Below are 23,200 nucleotides of genomic sequence, written 5' to 3'. Positions count from 1 at the left end.
CGCCTGGCGCCACTTGGGCAGCGCGGGCGGATCTGGGGGAGGGAGGAAAAGCCCAATTGTTTGAAATAAAAGCGTCAGCCTTTCATTCCAGTCAATGAAACAGATTTTTATTTATGCCACAGGATTCCTTAAATAACTTAGATGCGCACAGAGAACTACCTAGAGATGTCACAGACATTCAGTGCGGCCCCGGCGCGGCGCGGACGAAAGCTTTGGTGTGCATGGTAGGACAAACCGGCGAGTCGAACACAGCAGCACAAAGACTCGCGGCCCCACGCGCCCCTCGAGCCGCCACACGCCTCCATCCTGGCTCTGAATCGGGCAGGAGCCTCGCCAGCGGGATCGAACAGCAACAACGGCTCTGCAGGCAGATGGCGAGTGCCTTGGGAAGACTCCTTGGGGGTTTTCGGGGAGCTTCGGCCACCTGAAGCACGAGGCGTGCGGCGCTGAGCCCAGCAGCAGCAAAGCGGTGGGGCCGGCAGCAGGCTGGGGCGGGCGGAGGCACGGGGCTGGCGCGGGCCGGACACAAAACGAACGGGAACAACCGGTATGTTTGGGGGGCGCTGGTGGCACGCAGGTCACTGCTGGGCAGCCTGCTGCAGCTGCGCCTGCCGCTTGGCTTTGGTCTGCAGGTACCTGCCCTTCCCTTCCTCGAAGCGGCGCTTCTCGTCCTCCGTCTCCGTCTGGGGGCACAGAGAGAGTGAAAAGCTGCAGCGTCAGTGTGCTGCGAGTGTGTGGAGGGAGGGGAACATGCCTCCCCTCACAGAAGTGTGAGGGAAAAGCTGCTCTTTGTCATACACACAGCATGACAGCATTAAGCAGGAGACCTGTGCCACATCAAATATTAAGTAATACCCCCAGTCAGGAGCACCACGTCAGCAAAGCCATGCCAGGATTAGGGGAGATAATATAGGAAGGAGGCTGGAATGGGGACACCATGGGGAGCAGCAATTAGGGATGTGAGGGGCCTGTTTCCACTCAGGGCCTGCACACAGCCTCTCCTCAACAATGAGAAAGAAAATCCCCAACCTCCACACTGGCAATTTTCAAAAGAAATAAAAAACAAACAAACAAACCAAAAAAAAAAAAAAAAAAAACCAAAGCGCATCCTGGGAAGTCTCATTCGTGCTCATATTTTTTTGCTGAGTAACTCAAGGGAAGAGGATTTCTTGGGCTGGGCTCTGCCCTAGGAGCAGCAGGAGAGGTGATGGCTCTGCTGGCTCCAGTCCAGAGAGAAAAGCTCTTACCAGCAGCTGCGGGACAGGCAGGGGCTTCCCCTCCTTGCTCAGGGACACGTAGGTGAAGAAGGCGCTGACGGCACGGTACCGCTCCCGAGGCTCATCCACAAATGGGTCAGCATCCACAAACACCTCTATTTCCATGGACTTATTGCTTGTGAATGTCATACGTCCTGAGACAGTGATGACACAGCCTGTGAAACAGAGAGGAGCTAGTCAAGGGAGAAAGGGGTACTGCATGTTTTATGCTTAAGATGTATCTAAAGCAGAGCACAGGACAAATCGAACAGGGACTAATTTTCTCTGCCAGCATGTCCTGAAAGCACATCCAAGGGAGCCAGGGTGTGGCAACACAGCAGATCACAGTGCCTGCCACCACCCTTGGTACCTTTTTTGATCTTCTCGTGGAAGTTGATGGCATCCACCGAGGCAGTGACAATGTTGGTCTTGCAGTGGCGGGCAGCCACAATCCCAGCAACCTCATCCATGAGCTTCATGGTGACACCTGTGAGGGGAAGCAGAGGGGACTGTCTCAGGGAAGTCAATGGGATTTCAGGAAAACCACACAAAGGTCAGTAAGGCCTCAGCATGACCAGAGCTATGTTGGGGAGTTGGACCAGAGACTAAGCCCCAAGTTCAGGAAAATCCAGTACAAGGGCTCCTGTCAATACCAGGAGTCAATACCAACATCCTAATAGAGCTGTGATTAAGGTCAGCTCCGTCTCTCCCACATTTCTCTGAGCAAACTTCACCCCTGCAAGGTGAGATCAGCCCCACAAACCTTGAAAAGCTCTGAACCATGTTTGTTTTGTTTGTTTAAGGCTTAGGTATGTGTTGTCCCAACCCTCAGCAAACACACCTCTCCCAGGGCTCAGACCACACGTGCCAGCCCTGCAGGTGATGGGTGCTGCCAGCCAAGAATAAATTACTTCAGGTAATTGCAATCACACTCCAGGATTTGCAATCTCAGAGGCGATGACAAAACTGTAGGATTTACCGTTCGAGTACATGAATTTTTGGGGCACAGAAAAAGATGAAGCTTTTGTCTCAGCTAAAGCAACTCTGACCCGGACAGTCAAAGGGGCCTATGTGCCTCCAGAGGCAGAGCCCACCAAAAACAGAGTCACTCTCCAGCCACACTTTGCTCCAGGGAAAAGCCACCTGGACGTGAAACCCAGGTGCTGTGCAGGGCAGTGCTCACTCACCTCCATGCACAAAGCCCAGCAGTGTGCAGTCTGACGGGCCCACCAGGTGGATCAGGCTGGACTGGCTGTAGCCAACGGTGTGTGGCTCTGGTTAGAGAGCAAAGCAAGGTGAGAGCTACTCAGCTGGCACCCATACTCCACCATACACCCCTGTCTGAAGTTGTCCAAAGGAAGAAAACATGGGGCTAGCTTGTGCAAAGCTGAACTATGTTGAAACCAGTGGTTAAACCAGGCTGGAGAAGTTCCAGGAGCATAGACTGTTCACCACCTGATGGGCTGCTGCCTCCCTCTAATCTCCACCCATGCACTTTATTCTAGCTGAGCTCATTTCCTTCTTTTCAAGCTTTCAAAGAGCATGAAAGCAAACAGGAGTGAACTGGGTCACACGGCTGTCTGCTTCCCCCCTCAGCTGAACCTCCCAGACCCTGCTGCAGGGAGCCCATTTTCCCCTTGCTGGGAAGACCTTCACCCCCATGCCCCCAGCCCTGCCACATCCTGGTGACCCCTGTTCCACCACAACCTCCAGGTGACAGAAGTCACACCCTCAAACTCCCAGCAGAGGAAATCCTCTCTCAGAAGTGGCTGTGTTTTCTATCTAATGAGAGATGTTAAAGAAGCTCAAAGAAAGGAAAAACAGCCCAGTCCCACACAGCGTGACCACCCACGGAGCAGTGCCCACTGAACCTTACCTTTCGTCTGCCTGTCTGTGAGCAGGGAGGACAGAGGAGAAAAAAGCATTTGAGCAAATTTCATCCCCCATCACCTTCCCCAACATTCCTCATGTGCCACCTCGCCACCTCTGCCTGAAGACCACTGCCAGACCTAGAAGCCACCCTTGCCAAGCACTTGCATTTACCCCATGCTGAGCAAAACCAGCCCTAGCTGCACACAAGCACACAAGGAATGATACAGGAACAGGGTTTTGGAGAGGGGATCTCATGCACCAGCCCCTTCAGGGTACCACAGATATCCACCCAGCTCCCCCTCCACTCACACACTGCTGCTCCAAAATCCCATACCCACCCCTGATGTTTCAGAATGCACACTTGCAGCTACAGGGCCCTGGGGATGCCCAGAGTGCCCTGGGGTACAGTTTGGTCTTCCACTACTGCTGGGAAATTTGCACTGGCTACACACTGCCCATGTTACCTGGGTTGATGACAGGTAAGATCACATCACCATTTCTCTGCTTAGTTTCCAGTCGATCCAGCTTTTGCTCCTCATAGCGCTTCTTCCCCTCATCCTCCTGCTCCTTTCTCGCATACTGGAATAGAAGGCTGGTAAGAAGGGGACTGGCAAAGCCACTGGCACAGCTGGGAGTGCCAAGAGGGCCAGGTTAGTGCCATTCCACAGGGAGGACAAGTTCCAGTCTGGGGGGACCCAAAGTGAGTTGTCCTACCTGGATGGGGGGAACCTCAAGGACCTTATTCACGTTCTTCAGGGACAGTGGCACATACCACAGTGTCGCCTTGTTCGTCACCTTCTTTGCCCCTGGAGGAGAAGGGGGCAGCAGGTGATGGTGCCAAGGCCAGCAGTGCTGTACCTGCCACCAGTCTGGGGTTGGGCACACAATGGCAATGCCACTGGCATTGGTAGCCCCTTGCCCTGCTGGCTCCTACCAGGCTTTAGCTCTTAGCAGATGTGACAATGTGCTTTTGGGAAGATGTCCCAGCAAGCGGAACTGGTTGTCACAGCAACAGCAGGAAAAGGGACATTTTCAGGCCAAAGGCAGCCACAGGCAGCAAATCAGGCAGGAAGAGCTACAAACAGATTTTGCTGTTTTTCACTACAGTGGAGCCATAAATCCCAGGGAGCCTGCTTGGCCTCCCTCCCCAGCACCAGCCCTCCCTCCACTCCCAGCTCTGTCAATAAACACGCTAGATCTCCTGTCTGCTGAATGCTGCCAGTGATGGAGCAGACCATGGGGTCACCTCTGCAAGCTCTTGGCTTAACACTGTTACTCCTGGTGTTCTGGAACACAACCACCAGCAGCCACCCACCTGTTAAAATGTTTTCAGACATGACGTTGACCTGGACCTCCACAGAGTGCCGGGAGGTGTAGGTGATCTCGGCACTGACGTTGGCCACCTCGCCGATGCACATGGGCGACAGGAAGTCCGTCCGCTCCACCCGTGCCAGTGCAGCCACACAGGGCTCCTGGGGACGGTGAGACAGCCAAGATAGTGATCACAGCCACACCACGGGACCACAGCTGGCAGCTCCTCGAGACCAGCCAAACCTGCCATGCCATGTGTGGCTCGGATACTGCAACCGCCACTTATCAGCTACTGGCCGTGCTTCCTTCCCCATCTGTAACCAACACTGGGGCTGCCCCAACTCGCCTTTCTCGGGAGTTAAAACATTAACAGCAATAATGAGTAATAATGTTTCTGCTGGTAAACCACAATTTCAGCAGAATGCTTCTAGCTACTGAGACCCAGCTACAGCCAGAGACACCAGTGGTTTGCATGCAGGAGCAGACACTCCCAGTGAGACACGGCAGGGAGTGAAAGGTCACCATACCAGAGGCTGGCAGGCACCCTGGCACCTACTCACCCCGGCCTGGGAATTGCAGTGGCGGGTGCTGATGATGGCTCCCGCCTCCTCGATCATCTTCAGGATGGTTCCCCCGTGAACATTCCCTGCGATGTTGGCATCGTCTGGGCGCATAATCCTGCCGAAGGAGGCACGTGAGAGCTCGCAACCCCTGCCGCGCCCCCAGCCCATCCCCGGTGCGGCTGCCCGGCGGCAGCACATCGCCCACCGGCTGATCTGCCGGGCCATCGCTGCTCGCATGCGGCTTCCTGTGAGCGGCGATGGAAACCGCTCCGAATTACCGCTGCGAGCGGAAGGAAGCAGGGCGCCTCTGCCGAGGCAGCCGGCGCCTCAGCAGGGCCGCACCCCGCCGGGCCCCGGTGCGGCGCAGACCGAGCCGGGCACGTGCCGGTGCTCCACGCGGCTTCCCGGCAGCAGCCGCGCTTTCTGCCAACGGCGAATAACGGCCCGGGGGGCACTGAGGCGGCGGCTGCGCGCCGGCACGGACAGGAGCTGCTGTTTCAGCGTGGCCGCGCCCGGGAGCCGCGGGGACACAGGCGGGAGAGCCGCGCCCGGGAGAAGCGCGCCGGGGAGAAGCGCGGCAGCCCTGCCCGCTCCCACCCCCGCAGCACGGAGCACGGGCGCGGCGCTGCTGCGCTCTGCCCACGGCCGGTGTCACTGACAGCATGACTAAAGCGGGCGGCGCCGCCGATGCCGGCAGCAGGGCGGGCAGCACCTCGGTGGCACACCGGCATCACCCCCGCCGCCCGCAGCACGCCCGCCTCCCTCCCCAGCCCTGCCCGGCTCCCTGCCCGCGGCGGGGCCGTACCTGGACACCTGGATGGCGGCCGGGCTAGGGCCCGCGGACCCCGGCTCCGACATGGCGGCACCGGCGCCCCGCCCGCAGCGGCGCTGCGGCACCGGCGCGCCTGCCCAGCCCCGCCGCGCCCCGGGCCCGCCCCGCCGCGCCATTGGCGGACGGCGCGCGGGGAGGAGCGCCGGGGCCGCTCCGGGGCTGCCCGCGGAGCCGTGTGAGCCCACCGCGGCTGGGGAACCCCCGCCGCGCCCAGGAGTGCCCTGTCAGCCCGGGGATCGTGGGGAGCCAGCGGCTCAGGGTGGGCACGGGCAGCACGCCCGCGTTCCCGGTGCCGTCGGCTCTCTCCGATTGTAACACAGTTCCCCTGGGCGCCACGGGGTTTTGGGTCGGGTGGTGGCGACAGTCCCGAGCAGGCAGTGACCGGAGGGGGCCCAGGATCGCGCCCGGGGGACACGGGGTGACAGCAGCCACGGCGCTCACGGCCTCGCCGACCGCGGGCTCTCGGCTCTCGCTGGTGCGAGAGAGGCGGAGAGTCTCCGTGAGGAACCGGAGGGTCCGCGGGCAGACGGGGCGGCCCGCGGGGGCCCAGAAATGCCGGAGCTCTCGCTTTGCACAGTTCGGCGGAGGCAGGAGGAGAGCCGGGGCCGGGTGCCTGTCCCGCAGCGCCCGGTGCGGACACGGCGCGCCCGCTCTCCGCACCGCTACCGGCTTTATGGAGCGCCGGCGGGGCAGGGCGGGAGGGCCGGGCGGGGAGGGCGGGGGACAGGCGCGGAAGGAGGCGGGCAGGCCGGCCTTGCCTTGTCCTCGGTGCTGATCGAGCAGCACCTCCGCTGTCCGCGGTCCTGACGGAGGGTCTCCCCGCCTGCGCTCCCACGCCACCCGCTGCCCCGCCAGCGATTCATAAAACCAATTTTCCGTGAGGCGGCCGGGACCGGACCGGTGCAAGGCCCGGTGGATACCAAAGCGGACCGTGCCCGGCTGCCGGCACCCCGCGACCGACTGAGGCGGGGCAGCCGTCCGCCCAGCGCCCCCCGTTCTGCCTGCCTTTCTAGGACTGGCAGCGCACGTGGAGGGTGCCGGAGGAGCCCATCTTTGTCGCACCTCTTGCCTTGGTGGCCGGCGGGAGAGGACACCCGTGGGGCCGCTACACAAGGCCGCGGACAGCGGCGCCGGCAGCCGCGAACGGTGCGCTTTGGGGTCCCCCCGGACTTGCACTGTCCCGGTCCTGGTCCCGTCCGCCATTCGGCAAAGCGCGGCTGCCGCAGCAGCGGCCGGGGACAGCGGCGCGGGGGTCCCGAGCAGCGAGCGGGCAATCGCCGCGCCGTCGGGCGGGGCGGGCGGAGGGGCGGCCCCGGGGGAGGGAGAGGAGGAGCCGGCGGGGCCGGGGGGCAGCGGGGCGGGAGCGCCGCGCAGTGCCAAGCCGCGGCCGGGGCCGGCGTGGCCGGGGCCGCCGCCGGGGCCGCCGGGGCCGGGGCCTCCGCCGGGATGGCGCTGGAGCGGGCGCTGCAGGCGGCGCGACAGGGCGACGTGGAGGCGCTGCGGGGGCTGCGGGCGGCCGGGCTGCTGCGGCCGGGGCTGCGGGACGCCCTGGGCGCGTCCCCCGCGCACCACGCCGCCCGCGCCGGTCGCCTCGCCTGCCTCCGGTACCTGGCGGCCGAGGCCGCGCTCCGAGGGGACGCGCGGGCGCGAAACGGGGCCACGCCGGCCCACGACGCCGCCGCCACCGGCAACCTCGCCTGTCTCCAGTGGCTGCTCACGCAGGGGGGCTGCGGCGTGCAGGTGCGAGCGGGGTCGCGGGGGGTGGCGGAGGGTCCCGCGGTGGCGCGGGCGGCTGGGGAGGCGTTCCGCGGTCCCGCGTCGGTGGCCGCGGCCGCGGGGAGACGGTCACGCGTGGCGCTTCCAACTCCGCCGACGGCGAGCGGGGGTCCGTCCTAGCCGGCACGGGCAGGGCTCCGCCGTGCATAGCGGCAGGTATCCGACGGACCCGGGGAGTCCCCGGCATCCCGGAGGGGTTCAGCCGCCAGGGCAGCACATATTCCCCGGGGCTGCCGCCCCCTCCGGGGTTACACAACGCCGGGACCGCGGCGGTAAGCGGCTTGCCCCGGGGCCGGCCGAGAGTTAAAGACATGTGACGGCCGAAGGAAGAGGAGGCGGCGGGGTTGGGAGCGGAGATTAACGGGGAAGGAAGGGGTCAGCACGCATCGGCGACCTCCTGGCCAGGGGCCAGCGCTACCCGCGCCCCACCGAGCGTGGAGGGCGGACGGGCCGGCGGCACAGCGGGGCTCGGCGGCAAGTTAGGGGCTCCGCGGCCGGTAGAACAAGGAGGGCATTGTGCTGCACTCACTGTGTGCGGACGCGGGCCCTTGGCGGAGGCAGACACGCTGGTCCCACGGTCGCTCCAATGCTCTGTGCTCCTGCTGCAGCCCCGCTCCGTTCGGACGGGAGCTCCTCCCTGGCCGCCCCACCCGCCTGGCACCAGCCCCGGGCTGAGGGATGCCCCACGGCTGCCTGCGGTCCCCAACCCCCTTGCCGGAAGGGCTTGGTACCTGGCACTGACAGCCGTCCCACTTCCTCCTGCAGGACACAGACAACTCTGGTGCCACCATCCTACACCTGGCAGCCCGCTTCGGTCACCATGAGGTGATCGACTGGCTCCTCCGCTTTGGAGGCAGCGACCCCACGGCAGCCACCAACACGGGAGCGCTGCCCGTCCACTACGCCGCGGTGAAAGGGGATTTCCCTTCCCTGCGACTCCTCTTGGGACACTGCCCCAGGTAACGGCCCTCGCTGCTGGCAGCGAGACAGGGTCTGCCGGAAGCTTGGGGCTAGTGGGAGAACAGGGTGCCTGCTGCGGCCCCAACCCTCCCTCCAGCCACTGGGCAAGGTGCCAGCGCTGGGGACGAATGCTGCAGCCACCCTGATCCCCCAGCTCCAAGGGCAACGCGGCCACCTTATCAGGCTGGGCAGCCAGCTGCACCTTCTTTATGGTCCAGAAAGAAAGGGAGAGGAGGAGAGGGGCGAGCGCTGGCAGAAATATTGTCACTGGCCGCTCTGAGTCGGCTCCTGGCGCGGGGCGATAACACAGCCGCCTTTGTCCGCCCGCTGTTATGTAAATGGATTAGGCTGACCGCCGAGGAGAGGCTGCTCCCCGCGCCGGAGACGACCTTTCCGCTTGCCCAGGTCCGTGGGCATTGCTGGACATGGCAGCCTCTCTGGGACGGCTCCGTCGCGGCAGCATCGCCGCTTTTCTCCTGAGCGGTACCTGGGGCCCGGCTGGTCCCTCGGTAACGTGGCATAGCAGCCCACGGGGCCCGCGATGCCGGGCCTCGCCACGAGGCTGCAGCAGGTGATTAGCTGGCCGCTAATCCGATTTCCTGTGGTGGGCAGAGGCCACTAGAAATAACCCACAGACCCGGCCAAAGCGGAGCCGGGGGGATGCGCTGTTGCTCCACATTGTCCCTGGAAGGCTCCGGGGTTGTGGATGAGAGGGATTGCACAGCTCTCCCGCATCCAGGGAGTCCTGAGGCAGCGGGACGTGAACCAGCACTCGGCACCCCTCTGTCTCTGGGTGCCACAACACCAGAGCCCTGCATCTTGTTCTCCAGGCAGGGCCACAGAGATCCCTGGATCCCATGGCATTTGCTGGCCAGAGCTGTCCCAGCCCCAGTTCTTTGTCTCCTCGCCCCAGGTGTGCCAGCTTAGCCCTGAGCACTTCTGGGATTAACCCCTGCAGCCCGAGCCCAGCCCCAAACCAGTCACTGCTCCTGCTCGATGCCCACTGCGTCAGCCCAGGTGTGGCACGGCGCTCGCATTGCCTTTCACGCTGCTTGCCGGGGTTGTTCCGCTGCTGTCACCGCCTTCCCCCTGAATTATTTAGGGCTGGCCCTGCTCCCAGCCCCGCGCCTGCCCGGAGGCTCCGTTACAGCTGCGAAATCCAATCCCGGTGCCGCTGCGGGATGCTGGCGCTCCCAGCCCACCTTCGCGTCCACCGCGGGGCCCCCGGCAGCCGGTGGCCCAGCATGGGGTCTCAGCCATCTGGCAAAGCAGTTTAGTGGTGGTGCCCAAGTGGCTTAACCCCTTCCCAATTACCAAGAAATGGGAATCAGGGACTGACCCTGTGCTGGCTCCTGCACCCCAGTCTGAAACTGCCCCAAGCCCCGTGCCCAGCCCCTGCTGGGGGAGCACAGAGGGCTGTGCCAGCCTGGCACTGCTGGACACGGGGCAGGCACTCAGTGGCACGGCACGCAAGGCACAGCGGGAAGGGAGTGCTGCCCACAGCCCGTCTCACAGTTACAGGGATCAATTATTTAGGGCCTGCGATCATTGCGATAACAGAGCAGAGTATTTATTGCTCTTCCTTTTTTAAATATTCAACAAGTTTGTTTTTTTTTTTTTTTATGGAGCGCTTAATAAAACAGCTTCCTGTGGGGTCGGGAGGCAGGATGTGGGGTGTGGGATGCAGATTATGGGTCTGTGGGGTAAAAGATGTGGGATTCAGGATTTGGGTTGTGCCATTTGGGATACACAAATCAGGATGAAAGGCACAAGGATGCCAAAGCCTTTTGGGGCAGCGAGGGGACACCAGCACCCAGCAGCTGGGCCGGGCAGCACCATGGTGCAGGTTGGCCTTTCCCCGCCGGCTCCACGGCCGGTGCTGTGTAAGCAGCTTACTTTAAAATACGACTAAATTGCAGTGTCCAAAAACAGCCGGAGGAAGGAGCTTAGCCTAAGCAGGCTGATTAACTTAGTGACCTCCCGCTGCAGCTGCAGCCACCGCAGCAGCACGGGGACCTATGGGAAGCCATGGGGTGGACAGCTCCCAGCCCTGGCACTGCCCTGCCTGCCCACAGCTGTTTCCCCTGCACCTGCCCATGTTCCTTGTGTCCCACAAGCCCCCATGTCCCTGTGTCCTGCCTGCCCCCCGTCCCAGCCCTGGCAGAAGCAGTGGCCCCAGGTGACGGGCGCTGTGCCCCACTTGCAGTACGCTGAGTGCCCAGACCAAGACGGGGGCCACCCCGCTGTACCTCGCCTGCCAGGAAGGCCACCTGGAGATCATCCAGTACCTGGTGCAGGACTGTGGGGCTGACCCCCACGCGCGCGCCTATGACGGCATGACCCCTCTGCACGCCGCCGCCCAGATGGGCCACAACACCGTCATCGTATGGCTGGTAAGCGCTGTCCGGGCATGGCGCGGTGGCACGGCGCGGTGGCACAGCGTGGTAGCACAGAGCCCCAGTGCTCAGCCCGCCTGCCCACACAGATGAGCTTCACCACGGTGAGCCTGTCGGAGCGGGATGCCGAGGGTGCCACGGCCATGCACTTCGCCGCCAGCCGCGGCCACGCCAAGGTGCTGAGCTGGCTGCTGCTGCACGGCGGGGAGATCACTGCCGACGGCTGGGGCGGCACCCCGCTGCACGATGCCGCCGAGAATGGCGAGCTGGAGGTGGGTGCTGGTGGCCAACAGGGTGTCAGGGCAAGGGGGGGGGCGCTTCCTTCCAGCCCTGCCATGCACCCGCACTCTCCCCAGTGCTGCCAGATCCTGGTGGTGAACGGTGCCGACCTCAGCATCCGTGACCAGGATGGCTACACGGCAGCCGACCTCGCCGACTACAATGGCCACAGCCACTGCGCCCAGTACCTGCGCACCGTGGAGAACATGGTACGGCGGTGCCCAGGCATGAGGGCGTGCGGAGCACTCAGGGAGCACGCAGGGCCTCCCCACCCCTGCCCTGCTGCCTGACCCCTCGGCTGTGCCAGCAGAGCGTGGAGCACCGCGTGCTGTCACGAGACCCCTCGGCGGATGGGGAATGCCGACAGCCCGACTCGGGCATGTCATCGCCCAACACCACGGCGTCGGTGCCCCAGGCGCGCTTCGAGGTGGGCTCCCCTGCCAGCACCCTCTCCAACTACGACTCCTGCCACTCCAGCCAGTCCAGCACCGGGGAGAAGAGGGGCGGCCTCCCAGGGGCCCCCGCCGCCCGTGAGTGCGGGGCCAGGGGGCGCGGGGCGGGGGGTGCGGGTCCAGCCCCCCCTGACCCCCTGCCCTGCGCAGGGGTGCCTGAGCCGGCGCTGGCGGACATGCAGGCGTACATGGACATGCTGGACCCTGAGATGCGGCCACGGGGCCGGGGCCCAGCAAGCGAGGGTCCCCCGCCGCCACCACCCCCTGCCTTCCCCCCGCCACCACCCCCACCCCCCAGCACCCGGCCACCCCCTCCACCCCCTGGCTACCCTGCACCTGCGCCCCCCGCTGCCCCCCACACCGCTGACATCTACGTGAGGGCCAAGAACAACCTGCGGCACGTGGAGAGCCAGGCGCTGCGCCGAGAGGTACGGCCCCACGCACCGTGTCCCCCGCACAGTGCCCCATACACAGCTCAAGGGACATACCACCCGGGAGGGACACGCCACCGGGCACCCATCCCGTCTGAGCAGCTGTTGCCCGCACTGGGAGGGGACAGTCCCAGCTGGAGGCCACATGCCTGCAACGCTGGCGTGCACTGGGGGGGATAGGGCTCAGCCAGCGGCGAGGATGCAGCAAGCTGGGGCCAGGGATGCTTGGTGGCTCCATGGCACTGGGTGGGCTCACTCCACTGCTGCACCGGCTGCGGCACCCGGCAGCATCCTGCCATGGCAGCCGCGCCCATGCGGCCCGGCGACACCACAGGCACCATGCCGAGCTGGGCGTGGGCAGCTGCGCAGGCGGTAACCCGAGCGGCCGGCTCCGGTGTCGCCCGCGCCACAGGTGTCGGGTGGCACAGCCAGCGCTGCCAGGAGCTGAGAGGGCTCAGCCAGGCGTGCACAGGTAAGAGGGGTGCAGCCCTCCATGGCGGGCTGGGGGGGCATAAGGATGCAGTAGGTTTGGGGCTGCCTGACCCCCTACCATGGCTGTCGCCACCTCACTGGGGACAGGATTCTGGGCATGGTCAGGGCACTGGCAGAGCTCGAGGCTCTGGAGGACGGGGCACATGGGATGGGGGTCTCAGCAGAGCAGCGTGTGCCAGGCACGTGGCGGGTTTGGGACCCCACGGTGCTCGCTGTGCATGGCCTTGGCTCGTTAGTGCTTACCGGAGTAATGGACTGCCTTTGGGAGGGGTGGGCGTGTGGCAGAGCGGTGCCACAGTGGTGTGGGTGCCCCACGAAATGGGGCTCAGCGGCACGGACCCTTGTGCCAGACTGGGGCTGGGACTGCCAGAGTGGGAGCCAGGCTTGGCACAATTCCCATGGCAGCTGCAGTAGGAAGCACCGAGCTGACGTTTGTTGACTTAGCTGGGGCTGGTGGCGGTAGCAGCGAGCACCCGGGCTCACTGTGAACATGCCATGGGTGGAGGTGCCATACGAGGAAATGCAAATAGTGGGGCCCCCAGCGAGGGGAGCACGGCTATGCCACGATGGCACCCCAAACCCAGGGAGCGGGCACAGCCCCCTGCAGTGCAGCACAGCTCACAAAGCCGCTGTGGAATGCGCCGGGGTGAGCTGAGGCTGTGCTGCGCTGCTTGAGAGCCCTGTTCAGAGGGAGGTTTGGAAGCGGGCCCCAGCCCCGCGCGGGATAAGCTTCCCGTAATCCGCAGGGCTGCGGCTCGGCACTCCTGTTCCCAGGGGGTTATCCCAGGGGAGGCTTGGACAGGATCCTGGGCACAGGTCTGGGGTCACAGTGCCAGGCACTGATGCCGCACGCTGCCAACATGGCACGCAGCCCCTGGTAGAGCCGTTTGCCGAACAGACCCCAGGGCACCCAGCTGGGGTTGTCCGTCCCAGCTCTGCATCCGCCCCAAGGCAAACTGCTGGCACGGTCCTACTCCCCTACGGCCCTGTGCCACGGCCATAGCTGAGGTGGGCTCCCCATTGCAGCTGGCATCGCGTGACAGCAGCCCCGAGGGCCTGCGCCGGGCCGACTCCAGCAGGCGGTCAAGGAATTTCGGCAAGCAGCCGAGCACCGGTGACTACTACAAGCACCTGGGGCACGTCGTGGCCGAGCAGCCAGGCCCCCAGCGAATGGCGCACACCGAGGAGGTGAGCCCCGCGCCGCGAGCCTGTGCACAGCTCAGTGGCACCGGCACCGAGCGACGCCTGCCCGTGCTCTCTTCCAGGCATCACCCATCTCGGCGGACACCATGAGCAATGGGGAGAGCAAGTCTGGTGCCGAGCTGCCGCCTCCACCGCCGCCCCCACCACTGCCCGACACCGCCTGCCCGACGCCCCCACCGCCGCCTCCACTCGCCGAGACTCCCGGGGGACCCCGCCGCTCCTCCTCCTCCACGGGAAGTAAGTGGCAGGGTGCTGGGTGGGCACGGGGAGTGATCCTGGGCTCTGTCCCATTGGCTGCACTGTGACATTGACCTCCTTGGCTCGTCTCTTCCCGCGGCACTTGGGCCGCGCGGCTCCTGACAGCCTTTCTGTCCTTCTCTCCTCCGGTGTCGGCGCGGGGGCCCCCACGCCCGCTCGCCCCTGCCTGCTCTCACTGCTGGCCGCTTCTCTTCTCTCTTGTCTCGCGGTGGCCAAATCCTTCCTCTGCCGCGCGCCCCGCGCCGCCTCTCTGCTTCTCTCCCTAGGAGGAAAGGCGCTCAGGCAGATGAAGAGTAAGTACCGCGGCCCCACGCTCCTCCCTGCTCAGGGGGTGCCGTGGCGCGGGGCACAGCCGGAGAGGCCCTGGGCTGCAGCCACGGGGCACCGACGGCCGCCGGGGCCGTCACCCCGGGGCGCTCCGGCCGCCGGGCCCTCGCTGCGCGTCGCCGGCCGGCGGTGCCACGCGGGACGCCAAGCGCTGTTGCGGGGCTGCCGACGGCGCCAGGCAGGGCTGGCAGGGCTGGGCAGCAGCCGGGCCCCGCACACAGAGAGCCTTTGTTCGCGCTCAGCCGGCCGGCGTGACCCCGCCACGTGAGCGCACCGGCCGCTCCCCCGCCGCTGGCTGCCGCCGGCGGGCTCGGCCGCTTTATTAGCGCCGGCCCCCGGCACCGGGGGGTCTCAGCCGGCGCTGGATGGCAGTGCGAGCGTCCCGCTGGGCGCTCAGCACCCGCAGCCCTCTGGCTCCGAGCTGCGGGCGCCGGCCGCGGGGAGGGGGCTTTGCCTTGGCGCGGTACCATGGGACATTAGGGACTCACGCATGGCTGGCACGGACGGTGGGTGCTCGCGAGGCGGGCGGCGTGAGCAGTGGGGAGAGCATCCCCAGGGTGCAGGTGCCACCGGGCTGGCGGGGAGTCTGGCTCAGGCTGTCGGTGCGTGGCTGCCGGGAGCTGCCAGGGGAGTGTAGGGGATGTCCTGCAGTGGCAGGGCTGCCACCGGCCACGGAGCCATCCCTCCAGAGGCACGCTTCTGTCGCAACATAGTGGCATTCGGGGCTGGGGCCAGGCTGGGACCCGTGCAGCTGAGTGCTGGGGTGCTGGGGTGCTGCTGCAGCAGGGTGCCATGGACCCTGTAAGCTGCTGTCGGAGTGCTGCTCTTACAGATCTGTGGAGCTGGGGTGCCAGGCTGTTGAGTGCTGCTGGGGGGTTGCTCCACTGGGGTCTGATGGACCCAGGAGTTTGGTGATGTGCTGTTGCTGTGGAGCGGTGAGCTGGGTGTCTGGATGCTGCTTCAGGGGTGTTCCAGGGGCTCCTGGATGGCGTGGAGTGGGACAGTCAGCCAGCCACCCCTCCACCCCCCCCCCCACCCCTGCGAGCTGGTGGGGGATTCACAGGGGCAGGGAGATGGTGCTGGCGGGGTGCTTACTGCCCCTTCTGCCTCCCTTCAGGCACCAAGTCCTTCAACATGATGTCCCCCACCGGCGACAACTCGGAGCTGCTGGCCGAGATCAAAGCTGGGAAGAGCCTCAAGCCAACGCCACAGAGCAAAGGCTTCACCACTGTTTTCTCCGGCAGCGGCCAGGCAGGGGCCAACGTAGGTGGCGATGGGGGCCAGGGCAGCCGGCGGCGCGGCACGGCACAGCACGGCAGGTGCCCACCGCCCTCCCTCCCTCCTTCCACAGGCAGAGTCGCCAGTGTCCTCCCCGTCACCCACCAGGACGCCCACCCCGCCGGCCACCCCCGAGGCTGCTGGGCCACCACGCTGCCTGGCAGGGGGCTCTCCGGAGCCCGTGCTGAACGGGAGCTCGCCGGTGCCGGCAGCAGGCGCTGGGCCAGCGGCGGAGGTGGAGGCGCTGGTGCCGAGCCAGGACGAGCACGGCCGGCCCATCCCCGAGTGGAAGCGGCAGGTGATGGTTCGCAAGCTGCAGCTCCGCATGCAGGAGGAAGAGGAGCAGCGGCGCAAGGTAGGGGGGTCCCACGTGCTGCGGCGGCGAGCGCGGCGCGGGCACGGCCCAAGCAGCTCAGGACCTGGCGAGACGGCGTGCGTGGCATTGCCTCCGGCTCCGAACCGGGCTGGGCACCACCCTACCTGCATGCAGGGGTGTCACACCCCGGGGATGCCACACGCGGCGGCAGCGGCGCGAGGTGCGAGCGGCGTGGCCTCAAGAGCCCCTTTGCCCTCTCTCCCGCCGCAGCCTGGGAGCCGCTCGCCGCCCCTGTGCCGGCGCGGGCCACCCGCCCACGGGGGCATTCCGGGACCCGCCGGGCAGCCGATGCGGGAGGAGGACATGCAGCACCTGGAGAGGCAGCTGGGGAGCCTGCGGGTGATGCACGAGGCGCAGCCGCTTCCAGGGGGGCCGCAGGCGGAGCTGATGCCGCCCGTGCCGCTCTCCGCCCCGCCGGCGCCCCGGCGCTTCGCCCTCGCCCAGCAGGACGCGCCTGCCCGCGGCAGCCGGTCCCCCCCGCTGCCGAGGAGCGCTGCCCCACCACCAGCAACCCTGAGCGGCCGGGAGGGCCCCGGGGCGGGGGGAGCCGGGGGCAGCCCCGGTGCCCAGCACGACGCCCGGAGCGAGATCCTGGGCTGCGGTGTCTCCGTCCGCAGCCTCAAGGCCAACTACGAGGGGCCGGGGGGACCCCCCGCACCTCCTCCCAGGGTCACTAAGCGCAAGCGGGTGCAGCCCCCTGGTAGCACCCGCCGGCCCATTCTGGAGGAGGAGTACGGGGATGGGGCGCTGCGGAGGAGCAGGCCAGCGCTGCCAGAGCCGAGCAGCCCGCATGAGCGCACCAAGGGGTGCAAGGAGCGCGCCGTCTTCCTCTTCCTGGAGCACTGGAAGAAGCGGGCACTCGCGGCAGGGCCCGGGGAGGAGCGGCCGCGGCGGCCGGGGAGGCGGCGACCGGCGGCGGGGCGGCTGCTGGCCCGCTGGAGGAGTGTTGCCCGCCGGGTGCCAGGGCGCCAGATCCGGCGGCTGAGCCGCGCCACGGTGCTCTACTGGCCCCAACACTTCCTGCCGCACGTGGGCGGCTCGCCCATGCCCCACGACAGCCTCCCGCTCGACCTCTTCATGCTGGGCTACTTCCAGCTGCTGGAGATGCCCCTCAGCCCTGAGGAGCGGCGCTTCCGCCACCTCCTCTGCTACGAGATGTTTGACCGCCTGGGCAGCCACAGCTGGCACCGCGTCCGCCGCTTCCACCGCACCGTGCTGGAGCAGGTCGAGGCTGGCCACCGCCACTGGCTTGACGGCTTTGAGGACCTCGTGCAGGAGTTTTTTGGGGATGACCCTCTGGCAGAGAGCCTGCCAGAGCCCCCCGCCGTGGCCCCGGAAGGGCAGGGGGCAGCAGTGCCGGTAGCGGAGCTGGGAGAGTTCAGCGAGGAGGACGTCTGCCGCTTCATTGACCGCAGCTTCTCCTTCTGGAAGGAGAAGGAGGCGGAGATGTTCGACACCTGAGTCCAGCGGGATGCTGCAGGCTGTGCCAGTGGTGTGGCATGGGGCAGCAGCAAGCTCAGGGGACAGCTGTGGGCTGGCGCCCGGGTGCGCTCGCCTGCCTCTGCGGCTCGTGGTGCAGCTGAGCCCGGCGGAGGGCTGGGCGCTGTTCTGCGCGGCCCCGGGCCGAGGTTGCCGTGTGTGCCGCTTGCCGTGGCTGTGTGTTGTGCGGGAGCCCCCGCGGCGGGGCTGCGCTCCCCTCTGGTGTGGCGTTTGCGGTGCCGGGGCAGTGTGGGCCCCCGCGTGTCGTGCAATAAAGCTGCGGTGTGCTGCAAGGGCTGGCCACGCCACGCGCTCCTTCCTCCTCCCGGGCCGGCCGAAGGTGGGCACTGAGGGGCGAGCCATGCGCCGGTGAGCCCCGCCGGCACCGTGCCAAGCGGGGCGCTGCCAGGGGGATGTGGTGCCGGGCACCAGGGGGATGCTGCGGCCCCGCGGTGCCGGCAGTGAGGGCGGGCTCCCGGCAGTGCCGCTAACACGGCTGTCTGTTGCAGGAGAAGGAAGAGGAGGCGCGCCTGGCCAGCATGCCGGCCTGGAGGAGGGACATCCTGCGCAAGAAGCTGGAGGAAGAGAGGTGAGCCAGGGTCGGGGGATGCTGCACCAGCCGGTGACTCCCGCGGCCTCACTAACCGCACTCTTCCCTTTGCCTCCGCAGGGAGCAGAAACGGTGAGTGCCCAAGCCCCTTCCCTGGTGGGCGGGCACGGCGGCTCCCGCGGCTCTGGTGACCGCGGCGCCCTGTGCCCCCTGCTGCTAAGCAGGAAAGAGCAGGAGAAGCTGAAGCGGGAGGAGGAGGAGAAGGAGAAGGAGCAGTCGGAAAAGCTAAGGACTCTCGGGTACGATGAGACAAAGCTGGCGCCCTGGCAGCGACAGATCATCCTCAAGAAAGGGGACATAGCCAAGCACTAGCCACGCCACACCGCACCCTGGCTCTTCGCAGCAGGAGGAGACTGGCAGGTCCTCCCACGGACCGCGACATGCTTCGGCACCCTCCTCCTGCCGTGGATGGCCACATAGCCCATCCCACAGAAACCCCCCCACCGCCCCAGGCACCCGTAGCCCCCCCTACCCCACACCCCGCTGCCGCCAGCCCGCCGCTCCCCCGTGCTGCCCGTTGCAAAGCGAGCCGCGGCGGCGTGGGACGCGCGGCTCCCTGCGCGCTGCCCGCCTCTGCCCGGCCGGGCTCACCGCACGCCCCGCTGGCACCACTCGCCCTCGTTACTGCCCCTCCAGAGCCGCCCAAGGCCAGCTTCCGGCTCACCTCTGCCCAGACCGCCTGCCTTTCCAGCGATTAAAACGATAAACCCCGCCAGCAGTGCCCCGCGCCTTCCTGGGGCTCCCCACACCACCCCCCACCCACGCCCTGCTCGCCGACAGCGGTGCCCCCTCACCAACATCACCAGAACCACCCCCAACGCCCACACCGCCTGCATCTGTGCCAGCACCCACGTTCTCCGTCACCTGTGGTGCCACATCACCAGTGGCAGTCCTGAGGCCAGCAGTGCCCTGGCTGCCACAGCCTTGCGAAGAAGGGGCAGGGCTGGCGGATGGAGAACGCACCACTTTATTGGGAGGGGGAAGGAGCGCCCGGCAGCGGGCAGCCTTGAGAACTATCCCATGGGTTTGCGGTGGGCTCGGTGCCCGCTCGTCCCGCGAGGGGCTGGGCAGCCGACGTGCTGGGAAATGGGGTCCTCCCCGGCCCTGGGAGCAGGAGGACATAAATAGAGGGAACAGGCAGGTGGGAAGGGGACATAAAACTGACATAAAATGTCTACACGGCATAAGTAACAATACTTAGGGCTATGGCTGGGATGAGGTGCCCAGTGAGGTGTGGAGGCGTCGGGACCTCCCTGTGCCAGGGTGCTGACGCTGGGGATCAGGGTCCCACGGGCAGACTCTGGCGCAGTGCCTCAGCACAGCCGGCCAGCTCCATGCGCTCCAGGGCGGCAAAGACGTGGTCCAGTGTGGCACTGGTCTGCTGGCACCAGCGCTTCAGCATCTCGTACTGCTGGTCGCGGATGTGGACCACCTCCAGCTCCACCAGCTCAATCTCTGCCTCCCGCAGCTCCAGCATCCGCATGAACTCCTTCCAGCGCCGCACCGGCACCGCGTCGATGACGGCGTAGAGCTGGCTGCCCTGCAGCAAGGCACCGCGGGGCTCCGGGGGAGCACAGGGCTCCCCCTCGTCACTGGGTGGCTCACGCAGCAAGGCCTGGCTGAGGCTCTTTGCTGTGCCAGCGGCACGCTCTGTCCCCTGCGGGGGGCATGGCTGGGTCCAGCACGGGTTGTGCCAGCTCCCGGCATTGAACCAGCACCGGGGTGTGGCTGCAGCCCTGGGCATGGGGATGGCAGGCTGTGCCATGGGGTGGGGACCACGTTCCGAAGCATCAGGCCAGAACCTCTTCCTCTTGTGGTAGATGGCCAGGGCACCCAGGAAGAGAGGCCCGGCGAGTCCCAGCAGGATGTACTCCAGACCTGAGCCTGAAAGGAGGAGCAGGAGCGTTGCCATCAGCTGGCCAGCATGGTGACTGCACACCACCGACCCTGGCCCCGTTGTCCCCATACCTTGTTTTTTGCTGCCGCACACTTGCTGGCACTCTTTGCCACACGTGTCCACAGTGCGCCTGCAAGGAGATGGAACCCATGGGTGCCATGCTGTGCCATGCCATGGGCCCCACATGCATCCCTGGCTGGAGGGTCAATGCTTACGTGCCACATGGCCGGCATCCATCACCCTCTCTGTAGAAGTCAGGCTTGCAGCTGCTGTCACAAAGTGTGTCCTGCGCCTCTGAGCCTGGGGAGAGGGTGGGAATGAGGCAGGGTGGCACAGCCAGAGGTGGCACAGCTGGCAGGTCGTGCCGTGGGGCAGCTGGCAGCACTCACAGGGTTGCTGGATGAGGCGTCCAGTGCAGGACTGGCACTTCTGGCAAGAGAATTCGCTGCACTGCTTGTCGAGGCAGACACGGAATCGGCCGGGCTCGCAGCCACAGGCGATGTTTCTGGTGGCCGAGCAGTTGCTCAGCACAGTCTGGAAGGCTGCAGAAAGCAGGGGGTGAGCAGCACGGCACGGCGCTGCATGGCACAGCACGGTGGGGTGTGGTGCCAGCTCACCGTGTTGGTCACACTCGTAGCAAGCCTGGCACTCTCTGAGGGTGTTGGGCTGGGCGCGGAAGGTGCCGGCGGGACAGGGGCGGCACACGCTCCGATTCTCAGGGCTTGTGCAGGCCTCGTACAGGAATGTCCCTGCGGGGACAGTGGGGTGACAGGGAGCACGGCCACCTGGAGCAATGCACCTGCTGTGCCCAGGTGTGCTGTGCCATGCCACACGGGCTGGGCAGCGCTCACCTGCGGGACATGGATGGCAGCAGCGGCCAGCAGTCTCGATCCAGTTCATGCTGTCAGGGCACTGGCGTCGGTGGGTATGTCTCCGCAGGCGGAGGAGTGGCTGCACCGGGACCCGCTGCCTTTGCAGCACAGCCCGGTCCCGCCACCCCGGGGGCTGCGATTCGCTGGCTGCCAGCCACAGCGCTGCCAAGGTCACCTGCAAGCAGGGAGAGAGCAGGGCTGCAGGCAGACGGGTTGCTCCCCGAGCCTTGCACCCGTGGGCACAGCCCTCACACCAGCTCACGCTGGGCTACCGGAGCAGAGCCGTACCTGGAGCTGTGTGGACAGCGGTGCTTGCACAAGGCTGAGCGGCTGAAGCCGCGGCCCTCCGCCCCAAAGCCGCGTGGGTGTGCTGCCCCAGGGCTGGGAATGCCCCGCGGCAGCCCCTGTGCTCTGCTTTCCCCGCAGTACACGAGCGAGCAATTTCCTGCTGGCACCACTGTGCCACAGCCTGTGCCCAGGGGGCTGTCAGGTGCCCCCGAGTGCTCTGCAAACGGTGCCTCCAGGCTGGCTGGGAGCGACACCGAGATGCTCGACGGCCTGTGCCAACAGGACCCCCGCCACGTCCCCAGGGATGGGGACCAGTGAGTCAGGCACACGGACTGCTGGTGGATCGCCAGCTCAGGGAGGCGTCGGTAGCCGGGCGCGTAGGGGTTAACGCTGCCAGCTTTGACTTTCCTGGGGTTTATCTCCCTCACAGAGGAGGTGATTTCCTCCCCGAAAGGAAGCCGTGCCTGGCTCACGCTCTCCCCGATGCTATCGCGCCCCGTTACGCGCGTCCCAAAGTAGGTCACGGCTCCCCCGCGGGGTGCCAGGTGCTGTCCAGAGCAGCCCCGCTCCCCTGGAAGCCCCGGTGGGCGCAGCGAGCAGTGCCCACGCCGCCACCCCTCCACAGGCCGGGCCGGGGGCTGAGAGGGCCGTGGCACCGACAGTGTGGGCAGGGAGCCAGGGGATTCCTCGCTGGGGGCTGGATTTCCCAGCCGTGATGGCCCCGATTACGGCAGTTGAATCATTTTCTACTAAACCCGCCGCCACCGGCAGACTGGAAACCGCGCTGGGCCGCCCCGCTCGCAGAGCGCTGCCGGCGGATCCGGGCGCTGCCTCGGCTGCCAGCGGCACATCTGAGTCACCGCTGAGGCACGACCGTCCCAGCGGGGCCCTGCCCGGGCACCGACGGGCAGCTGGCCCTGCCAGCGCGGGGAGCAGGTGCCCGGAGCGCCGCGGAGCCGTGGGCACGGGGCTGGCCGTGCGTGGGGAGAGCCACCGCCGCTTGTGCCGGGCAAGCGCCTCTCCCCACCCGGAACGCAGCCGCCGCTCGGTGCTCGTGTGCCGCCGCCCGTGCCCCCAGCTAGCCCCAAAGGGTGTGGGCATGGCCGCTCGCCGTGGCACTGCCCTGCCCGCAGCCCCAGCACTGACCCCACGCTTCCCAGGACGCATCCGGTCTGCGGCCGACACCTTCACGGCCGCCGTGGTCACGCCACACCTCGAATGTTTGGGTGCAGCAGAGCCCAGCCCCGGCTGCCAGCCAGAGGGGGAAGCGGTTTTGGCGGGCTTGGCACTGGAGTTAATCCATCTTCCTCCCTCCCTCCTCCATTCCCGTTACGGCCACAGCCGTGGGACACCCCACAATCGGTGCCAGAGCTCCACGGGCCCCCCAGGCCACCGCACTCACCCAAGCCACCCCAGGGCAGCAACACTTCATCCTTGTGGCCGATGCGGCTGGGTCATGCCGGGGCGGTGAGGGGCCAGCAGGTGCAGCGGGGTGTCGGGGCAGCTCCGTGCCCGGGCAGGGTGCCCCGGCACCCCACGGCTGCCGTCAGCAGCACGCGACGCGTGGTGAGTGAGCGCCAGCCCTCCCCAGACAGCCTTTTACACCCAACCGCAGCAGGAGGAAATGCTTTTTTGGAAATGAGTCCGGGGGGTATGGAACCACATGACGGGAGCGCTGGGCGCGGGAGGGACCTGCAGTGCCTGGCCGCGGACCCGGCCACCGCCCTCCCTTGCCCCTTGGCGCAGACCCGCGGTAACGGGGGCACAGGGTAGGTGGGGAGCAGTGCAGCCCCCCATCCCAGGGCTCCATCCCCACCCCGAGCTCCAGAACGGGGGGCTGGAACTGGTCCCAGCCCCCTCTTTGTCCCGGTGGGGCTCCCTCAGCCTCCCCGCACCCACCCAGGTGATGGCCAGTCTTGGTTGCTGCTGAAGCCGAAGGAAAGGCGAGGCAGAATGAGCGTGCACCAGCTGGTTTTATTGCTCAGCTGGGAC

At 66.4% G+C, this 23,200-nt stretch overlaps 4 protein-coding genes across 9 annotated transcripts; 2 read left to right on the top strand and 2 right to left on the bottom strand.

The window, feature by feature from the left end:
* Window positions 1-91: 91 nt before the first annotated feature.
* On the bottom strand, window positions 92-5,935 carry ACOT7 (acyl-CoA thioesterase 7). Of its 5 annotated transcripts, none has more exons than XM_064396906.1 (10): window positions 5,808-5,935; window positions 5,000-5,117; window positions 4,444-4,600; window positions 3,843-3,934; window positions 3,593-3,707; window positions 3,133-3,147; window positions 2,444-2,530; window positions 1,627-1,743; window positions 1,248-1,432; window positions 92-683 (listed from the first exon to the last, which is right to left on the bottom strand). In XM_064396906.1, exons 1-10 carry the CDS (start codon window positions 5,858-5,860, stop codon window positions 579-581), a joined length of 1,044 nt encoding a protein of 347 aa, XP_064252976.1. In that variant the 5' UTR covers window positions 5,861-5,935; the 3' UTR covers window positions 92-578. The 5 variants fall into 5 exon arrangements, with proteins under 5 accessions (XP_064252976.1, XP_064252978.1, XP_064252977.1 ...); XM_064396908.1 differs by lacking the exon at window positions 5,808-5,935 and adding an exon at window positions 5,208-5,574; XM_064396907.1 differs by lacking the exon at window positions 3,133-3,147.
* A 1,345-nt stretch (window positions 5,936-7,280) lies between these two features.
* Window positions 7,281-18,703, top strand: LOC135285142 (espin-like). 2 transcript variants are annotated; one of them, XM_064397132.1, is made up of 14 exons: window positions 7,281-7,574; window positions 8,376-8,569; window positions 10,777-10,963; window positions 11,056-11,238; window positions 11,323-11,454; window positions 11,556-11,775; window positions 11,848-12,125; window positions 13,647-13,808; window positions 13,886-14,060; window positions 15,526-15,671; window positions 15,760-16,041; window positions 18,051-18,130; window positions 18,212-18,223; window positions 18,316-18,703. In XM_064397132.1, exons 1-14 carry the CDS (start codon window positions 7,281-7,283, stop codon window positions 18,461-18,463), a joined length of 2,493 nt encoding a protein of 830 aa, XP_064253202.1. In that variant the 3' UTR covers window positions 18,464-18,703. The 2 variants fall into 2 exon arrangements, with proteins under 2 accessions (XP_064253202.1, XP_064253201.1); XM_064397131.1 differs by having other exon boundaries at window positions 11,556-12,125.
* On the top strand, window positions 16,195-17,650 carry LOC135285095 (espin-like protein). The gene has a single exon (XM_064397026.1). It carries the CDS (start codon window positions 16,195-16,197, stop codon window positions 17,521-17,523), a length of 1,329 nt encoding a protein of 442 aa, XP_064253096.1. The 3' UTR covers window positions 17,524-17,650.
* Window positions 18,704-19,386: 683 nt separating the features above from the next.
* Window positions 19,387-22,956, bottom strand: TNFRSF25 (TNF receptor superfamily member 25). Its single transcript, XM_064397133.1, has 7 exons — window positions 22,611-22,956; window positions 20,900-21,095; window positions 20,666-20,797; window positions 20,438-20,590; window positions 20,264-20,348; window positions 20,120-20,178; window positions 19,387-20,035 (listed from the first exon to the last, which is right to left on the bottom strand). The coding sequence occupies exons 1-7, from the start codon at window positions 22,638-22,640 to the stop codon at window positions 19,431-19,433; spliced, it is 1,260 nt and encodes a 419-aa protein (XP_064253203.1). The 5' UTR covers window positions 22,641-22,956; the 3' UTR covers window positions 19,387-19,430.
* Between the last annotated feature and the right edge of the window lie 244 nt (window positions 22,957-23,200).

The sequence above is a fragment of the Passer domesticus genome, chromosome 22 (assembly GCF_036417665.1).
Source record: "Passer domesticus isolate bPasDom1 chromosome 22, bPasDom1.hap1, whole genome shotgun sequence".
Lineage (NCBI taxonomy): Eukaryota > Metazoa > Chordata > Aves > Passeriformes > Passeridae > Passer > Passer domesticus.
The sequence above is the reverse complement of the archived record's forward strand: the minus strand, read 5'-3'. Positions and strand labels throughout refer to the sequence as shown.